Source organism: Pseudonaja textilis, chromosome 18 (genome assembly GCF_049901715.1).
Source record: "Pseudonaja textilis isolate UNSWEBS1 chromosome 18, rPseTex1.2, whole genome shotgun sequence".
Classification (NCBI taxonomy): Eukaryota; Metazoa; Chordata; class Lepidosauria; order Squamata; family Elapidae; genus Pseudonaja; species Pseudonaja textilis.
Window position 1 is genome coordinate 2,927,494 of NC_142007.1, and position 17,336 is coordinate 2,944,829.

General features: G+C 42.9%; 1 protein-coding gene across 6 annotated transcripts in view; it reads left to right on the plus strand.

Moving 5' to 3' along the window:
• The window catches only part of GNB1 (G protein subunit beta 1), a 43,888-nt gene that overhangs the window by 14,751 nt on the left and 11,801 nt on the right, over positions 1-17,336 (plus strand). For all 6 annotated transcript variants that reach the window (XM_087915018.1, XM_087915020.1, XM_087915021.1 and 3 more), the window contains 3 exons: positions 13,267-13,374; positions 15,361-15,399; positions 16,066-16,172. In XM_087915018.1, the coding sequence (XP_087771144.1) occupies positions 13,318-13,374; positions 15,361-15,399; positions 16,066-16,172 (203 nt within the window). In that variant the 5' untranslated portion in view covers positions 13,267-13,317. The remainder of the gene's footprint in view (positions 1-13,266; positions 13,375-15,360; positions 15,400-16,065; positions 16,173-17,336) is intronic.

A 17,336-nucleotide genomic window follows, 5' to 3' on the forward strand; every position in this document is an offset into this window, starting at 1 on the left:
ATTTGCCACACATCAAACACATTATTGCTTTTATCCATTCTAGTTGTCATGCTGTTAATCAGTCCAACAACCAATAAAACAACCTTAAAGAAGCTAACACAGAGTGGTTAAAAAGCTGCAGACTACTGTTTAGGGATGTGCAGTCTTTTGTGTACATTCTGTGTGTGCAGCATGACAATAATATACAATTCGAGCAACAATCACGTCCCTTGTTTGCTTTAAAATGATTAAAAGCCGAGGAACTATAACTGCTAATAACAGGAGCTGGAAAAGCCCATATGCAGATCTTACCCTAATAAACTACATATTTCAGATAAATCACTCCAACCCTAACACTAATTTACTCCACAGGGCTGCAAAATGAATAGAAGGAGCCTTGGACGGAGTGAAAAAAACAACATAAATGCTAATTCTGTATCTGTTTTTAAACAGACACTTTCTGTGTTCTTTTCTAGACAAGCAGGCAGTATAGTCGACTTAGCCAATGATGGGCTAAAATTTGACTCCCTTCACAGGGCTTTAGTATCATTGCAACCAGATTCAATTCAGATTGGCCATTTTTAATTTTAGACTGTATTTTACTCCAATTTCATTTTAGATCATATTGCATTCCAATATCATTTTAAATTGTATTTTGCTCCAATTCCATTTGAAATTGCTTTTATCAAATTTTAGTAATAATTTGTTTCTGGAAGTCTGCATTTTTGATATGGCCCAAGGGCTAACCAATAAATAAAGATACAGAATTCAGATTTGCCTTTGATTGAAGAAATTCTTCCTTCTCCCTGAGCTTTCAATAACATTTCCTGATTTCTGAAACCTTCATTTTTTTTTTAAGTATTTGACTTAATTTGCATCCTATGACAACAGTTATTCAGGAGGGCTTGATAAAGCTAGATTTTTAAAATTATTATTAATGGGAAGAAGTAGCAATTCAAGCCGTGCTGGTTTCTAACAGAAAAACACCTGGATTTGTACCAGGCACGTAAACCACTTTAAGCTTCTGACTGGATGAGCAGGTAGGTGTATGAAGTGTGACTCTGAAAAAGAAAATAAACACATGTGGGGTTATTCACCTGTCTAGGAAGAACTAACGGCTGGTACAGTATCTTGTTTTTCACGCTATTTTTCTCCCTGCCCATGGTAAACAAGGAGTAAGGCATTTGGAGTTAATTGGGGATTTTGCTCACTGGAGGGTTGATAGATGTTGACAAAGAAAAGCTCTGGAGATTAAAGTAATAAACAGTAAGTTCTGCACTTAAGAGTGAATAAATATGTAAGTTGATTTTGCGTGTGTGTGTATATGTGTGTGTGTGTGTGTGTGTGTGTGTATGTATATATATATATATACGTGCAAAATCAACTTTAAAATCCATGAGGAATTTGGTTTAAAGAAGTGCTGCACTTTGGAAAAACTTTTTGGAAAAGCCAACTAGCAGCTAGTTTGCAAAGGACGGGATCTGCTGGAAACTTCCCCAGGGGAAGGAAGGATGGCTATGCACCTGGGTGCGTCATAGTTTAGGAGCATGCTAGGCCAACTGGTTGCCTAGATACCTTTGCCTCCTGCATCTCTTGGAAGGGTGCATATACAGGTAGTCCTGGACTTAAAATCGTTCGTTTAGTGACCATTCGAGGTCACAAAGGCAGTTGAAAAAACAAAAGTGACCGAGGACCATTTCCCACACTTACGACCATTACTGAGTCGTATTTACGACAGTCGCAGTGTCCCCCCAGGGTCACCTGATCCCCTTTGGCCACCTTCGGATGAGCAAAGCCCACGAGGGATCCAGATTTCCTTAGCGGCCATGTGACTAACTCAACAACTGCATTGTTTTTCTTAACTTGTGGCGAGAAAGGTTGCAAAACGGGGCAAAACTCGCTTAACAACTGCCTCACTTAACCGCAGGAATTGGAGGCTCGGTTGTGGTCCTAAGTCGAGGACCAGTTGTATTCAGGAGAAAGCGTCATTTTAAATAGGCAGCGTGTGACCGCTCTGCCGTAAGTGCAAATTTTATTCAAAAGGAGTACAGAATTATCTTTTTTCAGGACTCATCAGCGGGACTGTGTTTTAACTTTCAGGACACTTCGTATTAGAGAGGATTTTCCTTGTCTCATGGATCGCGGCGGTTAAACAGATGCAGGGAAACAACAAAAAAAGGGCACCATGTTGAGTCTTGCACTGATGACGTTACCTAATTGGGTAATGAAACATCTGCGAGAAAACCACCAAGCTCCGAGATTTAAAACATTGAGATTTTTATGATGGCCGCAAAATGGAACGCTGAGATCATCTGAATCAATGGGGATTTTTTTCCAAGAGGCATATGGAGCCCCCGAAATACCTTCAGATAGCAGAACCAGCTGGTAGATGTATGTCATTTTAAGGCAATAAGCAACACAGCAGAGGGTTGCCCTGGACTTACGGCCACAATCATAAGTCATCTTTTTCAGTGCCGCTGTAACTTCGGACGGTCGCCAAATCTCACTGTTGTAAGCCAAGGTCTACCTGGGCTTATTAAGCTGCCCGTTTTTTACTCTGGTATCGGCTGTCTTCACTCCTCCATTAGGGTTGAAGGGGTAAAACTACCCTGCCTCAGGGCGCATTACGTGTTAGCGGTGTTCTCCAAAAGTGGGGCTGGAATTCTGTTCTCCAAACCGCCTTTTGTAGCCAAGACATCCAGATTTAATTAGGTAGGTGCCAACACCCAATAAGTAAAACAACTTCCTCATTCCAAAGTTGAATCAAAACTTTTGCCTTCTACCTGAGCCCTAACATTTGGCAATATCCCATCCTAGGTTATGGGATTATTCCCAACAAAAGTGTGTGCAATCCAAGAGCGATGCAGTGGCCTACAGGCGGGGCTCTCGCCTCACAACCAGGAAGCTGTGAGTTCGATCCTAGGTAGAGACAGATATTTCTCTCTCTCTGGATGAGAATATATCTGCCGAACAAAACTCCGCGTTGGTAACAGGAAGGGCATCCGGCCACTAAACACCCCGCTCCATTCAGTTGCCCGAGACTCCATCCTGCAAGGGATTAATGGGGTCTTTTCTCCTCCTTTTTTCCTTTACTTTCTTCTGAATGCTGCTTTTCGGAGTGCTGTCTTTGGGGGGTTATCATTTCTCCTGTTTACCTACTGCAATCCATCCTTCCCCTCTTGTTTTGGATATGCAAAATTGCCGTAGAGCTGCCTTCCACCTTGTCGAAACAAAAACTCCCCCTGCTTTGCAGTGTAAATTCTGGACCATCCTTTAAAAGTCTTCATGGAAAATAGCCTGTGTGGACACCTGTACCTGCTGAAACCTGAAGCTTGCTGGCTGCCTCTGTTGAACTTCAGTTGGACTATTTCCACGAATCTCTTCCGGATAGAGCGGTTCCTGTCAGCGAGCGAAATCTGAATTAAAACTGGGCGTTCGGAGAGGCCTTGCCTACATGTTTAATACCCAAAAGCATCCTTCTAACTTGCAGCTGTTTCATCAAATCGTTTGCACTGGAACACTCGGTTCAAACCAGTAATTTGGAGAATTGGATTGTACACAGCAGGCCCTTTCAACACCCTCTGAAAAAAGCAAAAGAATTTAAAAAGTGCTGCTTTGTTCCAAGTCAACTCTTTCTCCTGGGTTTGGGGGTGAGGGGAAGAGAAATAATTTCCACAGCTCTTCAGAACTTCAGTATTGAAGTGAAAGTTGAACGCTTTTTGAAAGTCGACTGTTTGTTTTTTCCCCCCATCACCCTAGAAGATGAGAGGGAATAAATACTGCACCATGGCTAATGTACTTATCTTGTGAGATGGTGTTAAGGAGCATTCTAGATTTCTGTTGACAATAATTAATGGACCATAGGAGATACTACTATTCTTCTGGTTGGAAACTGGTTGAGAACAATCAATCAGTGGAACAGAAGTTGCCTTCAGAAGTTGTGAGTACTCAATCACTGGAGGCTTCTAAGAAGAGATTTGATAGCCATCTGCCTGGAATAGTAGTATAAGGTGTCTTGCTTGAGCAATGGGTTGGGCTAGAAGACCTCCAAGGTCCCTTCCAACTCTGTTATATTGTTCTGTTAATTTTTGCAAAATTTGCCATGCATCTATGTGGCCCCTTGAGATGTAAAAGTAAGCTCCCGTTCTTCTTAAGTACACTATATTATTTTTTAAACATACGCTGTGGCCACAAGTGGCATGCTGTCAAAATGCCACTTTGGGATATACTGGGTTTTATCTGTCAGATCTTTGGGATAGGTGGATCACCTACAAATGGAATGCACCTTTTGTATCTGGTGGAAGTTTTACAAGTAAGTCCTTGACTCAGTTGAGCCCCAAATTTCCATTGCTAAGCTAGACTGCTATTAGACTTGCCTCATTTTAGGACCTGTCTTGCCACAGTCCTTAAGTGAATCACTTGCAGTTAAGTTAGTCACCTGGTTGTTAAGTGAATCTAGTTTCCCTGTTGACTTTGCTTGTCAGAAAGTCACAAAAGGGGACACTGCAGCGGTCATAAGTCCATGCCAGTTGCCAAGCACACCGAATTTTGATCACATGATCACAGGGACTCTGCAACAGTAGTCAGGGTAAAAAACAGTCACAGGTCACATTTTCCAGTGCCACTGTAACTTCGAATGGTCACTAAACAAACAGTTGTAAGTTGAGAACTACCTGTAATTTAGTGTTGTTCCGCTGGAATTCTAGATTTGGTTTCAAACTACCAGGGGGCAGTGATAAAAGGTCGGAATTGGGGAATGTAATTTAGTGGATATCTCACTCTCAAGTCACTTGTCCCTGTAAATCTTTTCTTGATATCTGAAGAAAAGAGAAATCTTTGAGTGTTTGGTTTGGGAGGATCATTTCTTGCAGTAACTTTTTCTTAGCTTTTTTTGCATTTGGGGGAGGAAGGGCGAGGAACAGCTTTGTAACCCCAAAGAGGTGGAAAAAGGAGCATTCTCTCTTTGGGTCCTTTGCCTCACAACCCAGAAGAAAAGCATTTGAGTGAGGCAGAACCCGGGAAGAGTGATCACTCAAGAGATGATCTGTCCTGGCAGCTGGAATTTTCCACATGTTGTCAAACCAGTATTAGAGATGACCAGAGTGTTAACATGGCCAGTAACCACCAGTAACCATAGTTTCATCCTTGAGATAACCCGTCAAGCTGCTGGGGAAATCGGGAGATCTGGGCAGTTCAAATGAGTATAAAAATGTATTGCAAGCTTAAGCTCTTGTGCAAGAATCTGACCAACTAACAATCAAGGGAAATGAGCGGGAGATAAGAAAGACACTCAAGATCTGTTGTGGGCTCGCAGGGACTCATGACTTATGATGCATTTGATCCCTCCTTCGGCTCAGGCTGATAATCTCCTGCATAACCTCTGCTATTCAAATGCATCAACTTCCTCTACTCTCTTTCCCCACCCCGCAGCCAGAACAGCAGTAATAACTGGAAACCAGTTAAAGAAAAATGAAGAAATCAGTGTGGGGGAGAGAGGCTACGATTAAAATAACTGTCAAGCAGACATAAATTGCGTTTTAGCTCCCTGCATGGCTTGACCAAAGTTTAGAGGCTCTTATTTGTTTTCTTTTAACAAAAATTGGTTTCCTTTGTTCTTCAGCTCTGCCAAGATGCAGCCTTACCCACTCCTGTGTTTTTTTTCTTTCTTTCTTTGCTTCTAAGACTGAATGCTAAAATTACAGGCCTGTTGCCACCGCACATTAAGCCCTGCGGAGCGAAAATAGCTTTCCTTTTTTTTAAAAAAAAAAATCAAATTCCAGTGGCATTGTTTCACACCAGCCTTTAGCTGCGTGGACCGTCTGTGCGTTGAGCGAGGTTTCTTTTCGCAGCAGCAATAAATAGCTTTTTTAAAAAAAAATTCCCCAGTTGAAAAGCTTGGCCTAGGGATTTTTGACTGCAGTAAAGACGTTTTGGGTGGTCCTTGTGCTTTTAACCAGAACCTCACCAAGGTCTTTGGTCTGGTTAAGCTGATCGGAGATTGTCTTGGGACGCTGAAACATTCCTGAGACTGAATGCCACTCGAGGGAACCAATCCCACCACTCGATTTCCCCAGGAATAATTTTAAAAAAAGTCCAAAGCCCTAAAAAAAGGCACCTCCCTTTTGCAAACTGGCCTCGATTGGAGCTCCTAGCCACGGTGGCTTTCGCCATTCTTGATTTTTTCTTGGAATTGAGGATGGCATTGTAGCCTCCTGTCCTCTTCAGATAACAGATAATCAGAGTTGGAAGGGACCTTGTAGGTCATCTAGTCCAACCCCCTGCCCAAGCAGGAGACCCTACACCATTTCTGACAGATGGGAGTCCTTGAAAGCCTCCATTGATGAAGCTCCCACCACTTCCAAAGGCAACTTCTGTTCCATGGGTTGAGTGTTCTCCCTGTCGGAAAGTTTCTCCTTACTTCCAGATTAAATCCTTGTTCAGTTTCCATCCATTATTCCTTGTCTGGTCATATTGAGGTTATGGAGAATGTGATGCAAAGAGAGCTTCAAAAGGGTTTTAATTCATTGCTTTCATAACCCTACTTTAGCCACCAGTTAATACAAATTAAACAAGTCAGGGCTGAATGTTTTAATCCTTGGCAACTGCAGTTCCTAATTGGGTCTCAGAGGGATCAGCCGTTCCTCTCTTACCTGTGCGGCATCGCTTCAAACAAATGGGGACTTTTTAGTTTTAATAAATGTATCTCCTGCGGAAAGGGGAGTCCAGGTAGCAGGAGTTTTAAGACGGTTTCATGGAAATTAGAACGCAGTGCAGCAAACCCAGGAGGACAATGAATACGGAGGCAAAAGCAGGAAAGTGAAGCTTATCAAAGCCAGACATCATCTTACCGTTGGTTGGTTGAAATGGCTCACGCAGAACACCTGGAGCTCTAACCAGCTGTACAGATTGATGTCGGTGTAAGTGACTTTCCTAAAGCTGAACAATAAAACAAGTGTGGTAGCCAGGATAAGGGGCTACGCTTGCGTAGAGACTCAGAGATTGTTTAGTGACCGAAGTTACAACGGCACTTAAAAGAAAGGGACTTTTTATGGCTATTTTTCAGACTTAACCACCCGTTGGTCATGGAATCAAAATTCAGCCGCTTGGCAACCGACTCCTATTTATGACATCCCAGGGTCATGCCATCTCCTTTTCTGACCTTCCGACTAGCAAAGCCCACAGGGAAGCCAGCTTCACTTAACGACCACGTTAATTAACAAATGCAACGATTCGTTTAACAATGGGGTCAAGAAAGCTCGTAAAATGGGGCAAAACTCAACAAATGTTCCCCTTAACATAAACGTTGGGCTCAGTTGTGGTCGTAAGCCGAGGATTACTTGCATAATCATTGCTGCGGAAGGAAAAAAATTTTTTTAAAATCTCACTTGAGTGATTAGAATAGTGGTTAGAATGCAGTATTGCAGGCTGACTCTGCCCACAGCCAGGAAGTTTGATCCTGACCGCTCAATGTCGACTCAGCCTTCCGTTCTTTTGAGGTCGCTAAAATGAGGAGTCAGATTGTTGTGGGCAAAGTGTTGACTCTGTAAACCGCTTAGGGCTGTAAAAATATAATAAGTGCTATTGCTATAACTGGCCCTTTGGTTAATGGGGGAGATTTCTTCCCCTGCTGTCTGATTTTATGTGGAAAAAAAAAAAGCTATCCCTGGAAATTACTGCCTTGTTAATATTATTATTATTATTTGGTTCCTGGTTTAGGCAGGTTGAGTTTCTCCCAAGTTTCAAATGTTTTGCCAGGTCACAACTCCAAGGAATCAACGATGCTTTTAACTTTGAAGCCTGTTGTGAATTGGGTGAGATTAGGTGTCTGCCTTTGGTTTAGAAAGCTTAGGGAGATTTCCCTAAGGGCCACTCTCTTCCGGGGTCAGGTTCCCACCGCCATGACCGTTATTCCCTGTTTTCTTTTGGTATTAATATCCTTGACTAGTTTTTCCTATTGCTCATCTTTGGTTCCTTTATCAGCTGCAGCCCATCCTGGGTGAGGATAACTTAGTTAAGCTATGAAGCGTCTAGGTAGGTTAGATTACAGGTAGTCCTCAATTTTACAATTCATCCTTCCTTCCTTCCGTTCCTCCCCACCTCTGTTCTTCCTTCCTTCCTTCCACCTCTCTCTCTTCTACCTTTCCTCCCTCCCTCTTTCATTTTTCCTTCCTTCTTCTTTCCTCCCTCCCTCCTTCCCTCCTTCTGTTCCTCCCCACCTATATTCTCCTCCCTCCCTCCATCCTTCCATTCTTCCCTGCCTCTATTCTCCTTCCTTCCTCCCTCCCTCCGTCCTTCCGTTCCTCCCTGCTTCTATTCTCCTTCCTCCCTCCCTCCCTCCATCCATCCATCCTTCTGCTCCTCCCTGTTTCTATTCTCCTTCCTTCCTTCCTTCCTTCCTTCCTTCCTTCCTTCCTTCCTTCCTTCCTTCCTTCCTTCCTTCCTTCCTTCCTTCCTTCCTTCCTTCCTCCTCACTTACTGCCTTGCTTAGCTGTGGAATCTCTAGTCCCGCTTGTTGGTCATAACTCGAGGACTACCTGTACTATGAAGGCATTCTATCTGGGGCTGACCTGGGAGGCAGTTTAGAAATTCTGGAATTGAGTTTTTTGGATTAGTGGAACCACATCATGTCGACTGATGGTTTGCAAGCACGGTCCTCTCCACCGGGTAGGTGGACATTTTTAACCTTGCAAAGCCTCCATTTTGGAGGAAACTGTGTTAGGGGTTTGTGAAAAGAGGGGAATCTTTACTTTGGGGTGGGTCTCTTCTGATCTAGCGCTGAGTCCTTTTGTTCTTCTTTTTGTCCAACCTTTTCAATTTTTATTTTTGTGTCAGGTTAATGGCTTCTTCCTCTGTGTTCTTGATGATGCCTTATTGATTTCTTTCATCTTCAGTTGTTAGCGGTGGGTTAGTTTCCATTTTTCATAAGAGCCAGCTTGGGATGGAGGCTTCTTACTGAGGATATAAAAAAAAAAACTCTTTTAAGCACAGGAAGATTTCAGTGTTCATTACGTTACATGCAACTGTAAATATTTACACAGGTGGCCCTCAACTCCCGACCAAAGTTGAGCCCAACATTTATGTTGTTAACACGAGACATTTGTTAGGCGGGTTTTGCCCCATTTTACGACCTTTCTTGCTGCAGTCATTAAGTGGATTACTGCAGTTGATAAGTTAGTCACTGGGTTGTTAATTGAATCGAGCTTCCCCATTGACGTTGCTCGTCAGACGGTAACCAAAGCGGGATCAAGTGACCTTGGGACGTAAGTATGAACCTGCTGGCAAGCATCTGAATTTTGATCGTGTGACGGGGAGGCCACAGGTCATAAGTGTGGAAAAAAAAATCCCTTCTTTCAATGCCATTGTAGCCTTGGTCACTAAATGAACTGTTGTAAGTCGAGGCAAGTTGTTGATCTGGGGAAATCATAGAAGAGCCTCCCCTTTTCTCCCCTAGTTTCTGTGTGGCACTGAATATCTTGGTATTAATGATTTGGAGCATGCAGATAATCAAAGCCGCAGTCCTTTTGTTAATTCGAAATTTAGCACGGTATTTAGTGGAATCAATAATTGGTACAGGCGGGTGGGTGCAGCCTCCCCCAACTGAAGTTGCAGCCCTAACCCCTATTAAAAATAACAACAGCTTTATCTTGTCAGTTGTGGTGCCAAACAGTGCTTGTTTTAATTTCATTTTGGAGGAAAATCTGTTTGGGCAATTTCTGTGAGGTTTTAAGATAAAACCCTGCTGATAAAACTACTGCTGTCAATATCAACCCAGCATAGTTAGCTACAAATAATTAGGATTTAATGTCAGGGGCTTAACAGCAGTTAACTGGGTAAGTTTAAATAATTAGCATCACTTTCCTCAATTGGTTCACTGATTCAAAGATACTGGGTAGTATCCTTTGATTAACTTAGTCCTTTCTCTCTCTCTCTCTTTCTTTTTTTAAATTTATTGTACAAAAAGAGTCATTTCTTGATCTTTTCTGATGGTAGCAAAAAAAAACCCCAAACCTTTAATTTAATTTGTGTTAAATTGTGGGAAGTACAATAGCACTGTTGAAAAAAGCTTGCTGGGTAAAAAAAATACAGCTCTGATGCCAAGAAAATATTTTCCAGGTTGACTTGGTCTTGGTTTGGTTCGTTGCAAGCGACCGTTGAAGTTTGTTTCTCTCCCGTTTAGCTGTTTGGCTATAAAAATGGCCTTTCTGTTCAAAAGAGGTGGAAGACCAAATAATTTGGTCAGGCCATGTGACTGATTCATGAATGTGTATCTGAATATGCTTTCCAGACCTCTGATGGTAGAAATTGTTGGCAAAGCACTCATTCATTCATTAGATTTGTAATGCCCTGGTAAGCTTGGAATATTATTGCCTCTAGTTTTGGTCACCATGATATTAAAAAAAAGAGGTTGAGACTCTGGAAAGAGTGCAGAGAAGAACAGCCAGCATGATGAGGGGACTGGAGACTAAAACATACGACGAACGGTTGCAGGAACTGGGCCTGGCTAGTCCAGTGAAGAGAAGGACCAGGGGAGACAGGAGAGCATCTTCCAATATTTGAGAGAGGAGGGGGTCAAGCTATTCTCCAAGGCACCCAAAGGGCAGACAAGGAATAATGGATGGAAACTGATCCAGGAGAGATTCAACCTGGAAATAAGGAGAAATTTTCTGGCAGGGAGAACAATTCACCAGTGGAACTGCTTGCCACCAGAAATCGTGGGTGCTCCATCACTGGAGGTTTTAAAGAAGAGACTGGACAACCATTTGTCTGAAATGGTATCGGGTTTCCTGCTTGAGCAGGGGATCGGACTAGGTGACCTCCAAACTATACTTTGTGGTGCTGCGTATAGAAAAAGTTACAAGACGGAGAAAAAGAATCTCTCGCACCTTCTCAGAATTAGGCAGCAACTAATTGTAGTTAGAACCTGTTTGGTCCTAATTCTCATTTCTGGAAGAGCCGGCTTGAGACAGTTCAAAAGAAACCCTTAGCTAACTTGTCACAAAGTTGCTTTTTCAGTCTGACCGACTGGCTCAGAACCGATGAAGCTTCTTGGGTGAGAAGCAGAACGTCTTCAAGGAAAAACTAAGCTGCCTTTTGAAGAAAACACTTTTGAGACAACCGTGGCCCGGATGGCTTGAGAATCTCCGTAGACTCTTTAACTACCTTGAATTATAACAGGACAGGAAGAACTTCCCCGCAACACTGCCCTATGCTCCTTTCATCGTGCCATCTCTCCCGAGGATGGGGCGAGGGGGTGTTTAGCTTCTTGAAACAAGCTCCAGGATCCTGGATAGAGGCTAGACTTAAGATCATCCAGGCATCATCTTAATTGGATTTTCACCAACGGCTAACGGGAGACTACGAAGCATTAGCGACGATCCAGCAATCCAGAACTTCAGAGATGCTTCTGGATGTAGACACGAGATTGTAGACATAGGGCTCAGACTGGGTTAGCTTCTGTAAAAAAAATAAAAATATTAAAGCTGTTTATTAAATCACTTAGGGTTGCATCCTACTTCTAATATCGAGACCTTCCGAATGCTTTCCTTCCTGTTTTTCTCCTCCCGTCACGTAGCTCCAGATAATGGAGAACCCGGATGGTAGTTGGCTCCAAACTTGAAGCAGAACCTTGTCTGAACAGCTAGTGCTGGAAGAAGAGCTTGTAATTTTGCAAATATTATCTTTTTTGCCACGGTGGACGTTTGCCAGGGTCAGATCAGCTTTGGAAAGGGTCTTTTTTTTTTGCTAACTCTGCTAGGATCCCGGGGAACGAAGGGGAAGAACTTGGTGGGCGAAATTAAAACAGCAGTTACAACTCTGTAAGCTGTGAAGGATCCTTGGGAGTTTGAGGGTCTGGGAATACACAGAAAAATGGGATTTTTGCCATCAAAAGTCCTGCAGCATTTCGCACACTTTTGTGCAATTCTTTTTTTTTTTTTTTTAGCAGTTTGAGAGGTGGTGCTATAGCTGGGGAAAACAGCTGGAATAAATCCAGCCAACTGGGATTTCTTCCACAGGCTGTTGTTTCTGAAAGACAGGATGTTTTATATATATATATATATACAGTGACCATATTTTCTTGGGGGAGTGGGGGAAGGATAAACCTGAAAAGGGGGCAAATCTAAAAGTGGTTCATCGGAATAAAAGAACTGAATTACATTTGTAGATTTTAAGTTTTTCTTAGATTCACTTTTGAATAGAAAAAGAATTGGAACAGAACAGAATAGAATTCTTTATTGGTCAGGTGTGATTGGACACACAAGGAGAGCTGCATTGGAGACAAATTTCTTGTGTGTCCAATCACACTTAGCCAATAAAGAGTTCTGTTCTGTTCTGTATTCTATTCTATATCCTATTCTGTTCTGCCTTCTGTTCTGTTCTATTCTATTTCTCAAAGGAAAATTCAAGAGCGAACCCCAGAAAAACATACAGAAATATTTAAAATCAATAACAGGCGAAGTAGTATTTCTACTACTTTGTTTTCTGTATTTTCGGATCTGGGCGGAGACCTCTTTGATCCAGATTTTTTTTTCTTTTTTTTTAAAGTTGTTGCTAATTTTAATCATGAATTCCGCTTGAGATGAATCAGCAGTAATTATTTTATTTTGCTTTGTTTAATCAGTTCCCATCCCAGAGTTATTGTTGAATAGAGGAACCAGCCCGCAGTGAAATGCACAATTATTTTCTCCTTTGCAGTCTTTGAAAAGTAATAATAACGGGAATAATAGAGAGGAGTGCATAGTTTACAAATGTTGTATAATTCAGTATTATGGGTAGTCTTCGACTTAACAACCATTCATTTAGTGACCGCTCAAAGTCACAACAGGACTGAAAAAGTGACTTATGACCGTTTTTCACCTTTACGACTGTCACAACCTCCCCATAGTCACGGGATCAAAATCCAGACGCTTGGCAACTGACTCATATTTACGACGGTGGCAGTGTCCCGGGGTCCTGTGATCCCCTTTCGCGACCTTCTGACAAGCGGAGTCGATGGGGAAGCCAGATTCACTTAAACGATGATGTTACTCACTTAACAGCTTCAGTGATTCACTTAAAAGCTGTGGCCAGAAAAGTCGTAAAATGGGGCAAAGCTCACTTAACGAATGCCTCGCTAAGCAACCAAAATTTTGGCCTCTACTGTAGGCGTAAGTCGAGGACTACCTGTACTCAGCCCAAGATTTTGGGAGGATGTGCGTGCATGTCAGTATAAATATTTAATTTGCTATATATTCCGTTAGATGACCAAAAGATTAGCTGAGTCACACTTCTTTTTTATTTATTTTGTAGGTTTTTAAGCTTTTAAGGAGTGTCGAAGCTGCGCACCTCTAGCCTGGGAAGATGAGTGAGCTCGATCAGTTACGCCAGGAGGCCGAACAACTAAAAAACCAAATCCGAGTACGTATTCACTTCCGTTTCCTCTCTTTCTTCAGTGAAATATTCCCTGAGATCTTCTTTGGTTTATAGAATTTTCAAAGATTTGGGCTTTTGAGGGCGGGGGTAAAAGTACCTAAATGGACTTGCGGTAGATGTTTTCATTAAAATGAAAAACCATTAAAATGAAAGAATTGTACGGAATGAAAGACACGGTTGGGCTAAGATAACGACCACATTGAAATGGCCTTGAAATTGGTTTTCCTACTCTAAAAGTCCATTTTTCAGCATCTCTTAGGCCCCACGGACGTATTTAAGCCACCAAGGACAATTTGGCAGTGATTGTAGGAAGCACAGAATGACCACCCCAAGAATATGAAACGGTATAGAGTTGCCTGCCTAAGCAGGGACTAGAACAGGGGTCGGCAACCGACGGCTCTGGAGCTGCATGTGGCTCTTTTGTCCCTCTGCTGCAGCTTCCTGTCACCGGTCGGCTCCACAATTGATAGGGCTTTCGGTTGGGGCAGGGAGAGCAAAAAGGCCGCCACGCTAGGAGGAGACTCTACGGTGGGGGAACCAGACTGCCGGTCGGCTCCAGAAATCAAATGAGGAGCTTCCGGTTAGGACCTTTGTGGCTCTTTGAGTATTTAAGGTTGCCGACCCCTGGACTAGAAGACCTCCAAGGCCCCTTCCAACTCTGTTACTCTACTCTACTCTACTCTACTCTACCCTACTCTACTCTATTCTACTCTACTCCTAATTTATTCTATTCTATTTTCTATTCTATTCTATTCCTAATTTATTCTATTCTATTCTTCATTCCAATGTTTTATTCTGTTCTGTTCTATTCTATTCCTAATTTATTCTACTCTACTCTACTCTACTCTACTCTACTCTACTCTACTCTACATTTATTCTATTCTATTTTCTATTCTATTCTATTCCTAATTTATTCTACTCTACTCTACTCCTAATTTATTCTATTCTATTTTCTGTTCTATTCTATTCCTAATTTATTCTACTCTACTCTACTCTACTCCTAATTTATTCTATTCTTCATTCATATTTTCTATTCTATTCTATTCCTAATTTATTCTATTCTTCATTCCAATGTTTTATTCTGTTCTATTCTATTCCTAATTTATTCTACTCTACTCTACTCTACTCTACTCTACTCTACTCTACTCTACTCTACTCTATTTGCAGATCAAAATCCAGCAGAAGCTTTTGGGGAAATTCTTTCTGGATCTCAGATCTCCCGTTTCTCAAAACAGTGTTTCCCCCAATACCTGAGGCATTTTAAGATGTGTGGACTCCAACCCCCATGCTGGCTGGGGCATTCTGGGAGTTGTCCACACATCTTAAAATGCCTCAGGTGTTGGGAGACGACTGTTCTTAAAGGGACTCCTGGCCAGTATTGAAACTATTGCTCTGTATTAGGGCAAGGGAACCTAACTTCATTATCGACGAGACGAGATTGCCTTAAAATGCTAATCTTTGAGCCAGCCGAGCAGCAGAATATCATATTTAAATCCCTCCCCGCCAGATTGAAATCTATGATGGAATTCCCTCCTAGCCATGAGTAAACGAGATAAAATGGAAAGTAGCTGTTTAACATTTAGACCAACGTGGGCACTGGGCAGAATGGTTGCCGCTTGCGATGCCCAGCGGAAAGGGGGTTTCATAAAGGGATTATCCGGCTTAGCTTGTCTGAAACCTTTCGTACCCGTCCCCTGCCTTCCTCCTAATCCCCCCTTTTTTTGCCATTGGATCGAGGGAGAGGCTGGCTCTAATAGGCTTCCTAAATTCTTAGCAGATTATAAGCCTCTGATACATAGAGAAGGGCTTCCCGCCTCCGAGGTATTTACGCCCTTTCTCCACCGGGATGCAGCCCCGGGACGGCGAACGGTCGTTTTAAAGCAGAAGCCGGAAGTGTGTTGTGGTTTCTTTCGTTTGTTTGACCGTTTCTCCCCTGCAAGCATTCACACGTTCTTTTCTTCTTCGTTACAGGATGCTAGGAAAGCCTGTGCTGACGCTACCTTGGCCCAGGTAAGGTCTGCACTGGTGTGTGTGTGTGTGTGTGTCCACAGGTCTTATAGTGGCCAAGGTTGGACACCTGCTATAGTGTATTCTCAGTCTCTTTCTCTCCCCCTCTGTCTCCCTCCCCCCTCATTCATCTCTCTCTTTCTGCCCCCTCTCTCCCTGCCTCCTTCCCCGCTCTGTCTCCCTCCATCTCTCCTTCCCTTCCTCCTCCTTTCTTCACCCTCTCTCCTCTCCCTCCTTCCTTCATCTCTTTCTTCCCCGCTCTCCCTGCCTCGTTCCCCCATTTCCCTCCCTGTCCCTCTTTCTCCTTCCTTCCTTCCCTCTTTTTCTCTCCCTCCCTCCTTCCTTCATTTCTCTCTTTCCCCCTCTTTCCCCCCCTCTCTCTCCCTCCTTCCTTCACCCTCCCCACTCTTCCTCTCCCTCCTTTCTTCCTCTCTCTCTCTCTGCCTCTTTCCCCATTTCCCTCTTTTCCCCTCCTTTCTTCCTCTCTCTCTGCCTCTTTCCCCATTTCCCCCTCTTTCTTCTTCACTCTATTTCTCTCTCTCTTTCTCCCTCCCTCTCTCTCCCTGTCCCTGTCTCTCCCCTCTCTCCCTCTCTCCTCCACCCCTCTCTCTCGCACACTTTTGTGTCGTTGCTGTTGTTTGACATATTGTGTGCAATTCTTCTTTTCAGATCACAGCCAACATTGATCCTGTGGGTCGTATACAGATGCGCACTAGAAGAACACTGCGAGGACACTTGGCCAAAATTTATGCAATGCACTGGGGAACTGATTCCAGGTAAGTTCCCTTCTTCCTCCTCCTCTTCTTCTTTTCCTCCTCCTTCTCCTCCACCACCACCTTCTTGTCTTCTTCTTTTCTTCTCCTCTTCCTCCTCTTTCTTGCCTTCTTCTTCCTCTTCTTCTTCCTCCTCATCCTCTTCTTCTTCCTCCTCCTCTTCCTCCTCCTTCTCAAGAGGGCTGTTTTTAATCCAAGGAAAAGAATCTTATTAAGGACTCGACTTCGTTTCTTCAAGTCCACTAATCCGTGTTATTCGTATTTTTTTTTGACTGATGTTTATGAACTGTGTCACAATGGCATTCAAACATAGAACAGGCTTAAAGTTAAAATGCTAATTACATAAGCAAAGTTTATAAGCTCCATTTAAAATATGTAAATTCAACATAATGACACGCTGTGCAGGGATAAATAGCATTTACACTATAAAATAACTACAATCAGAGTTAAGCTCTGTACAGATTCCCGCTTCTTTGTCATCTCATAGAAAAGAAAGACCTGAAGGTAGAAATATCAGCAGATCCTCCCCACAGTTACTTTCAGACCGATTCTGATCCATTTTGATCAATACACTTTCCCAGGTGTTCAGCGTTGTATAATACAGGTGGTCCTCAACTTACAACTGTTCATTTAGTGACTGTTCCAAGGTTACAACAGCACTGGAAAAAGTTGCTTACAACCATTATGACGTCTCTGCAGCCACGCGATCGAAATTCAGCCATGGATTTACGACCGCTGGCACGTCACAAGGTCGCATGATTTCCGTTCGTGGCCTTCCCCTCTTGACTTCCAACCCGCAAAATCTATGGGGGTGGGAAAGGCAGATTTGCATAACGACCATGTGCTTTATTCAGTGGGCATTGAGATTCACTTAACGACCATGAGCCCCCCAAAAGGTCGCAAAATTGGGGCATGGCTGGCTTAGCAGCCGCTCTTATTAGCGGTGGAAGTTCTGGTTCTAATTGTAGTCGTGATTCAAGGACTTAACCGTACAGGCGATTCCCGTGGCTGAGTTTTGGATGGTTAAATGGCCATTTAAACAAAGATATGTGCAGATGGCTGCCCTCTAAACTTCAGGGTATAAACGGCGTCGAAGCCCTTGACACGGTTCCTAGGTTAAAGCTAAGCTGACTTTAGTTTGCTGTGAAGTATTCAATCAATTGATCG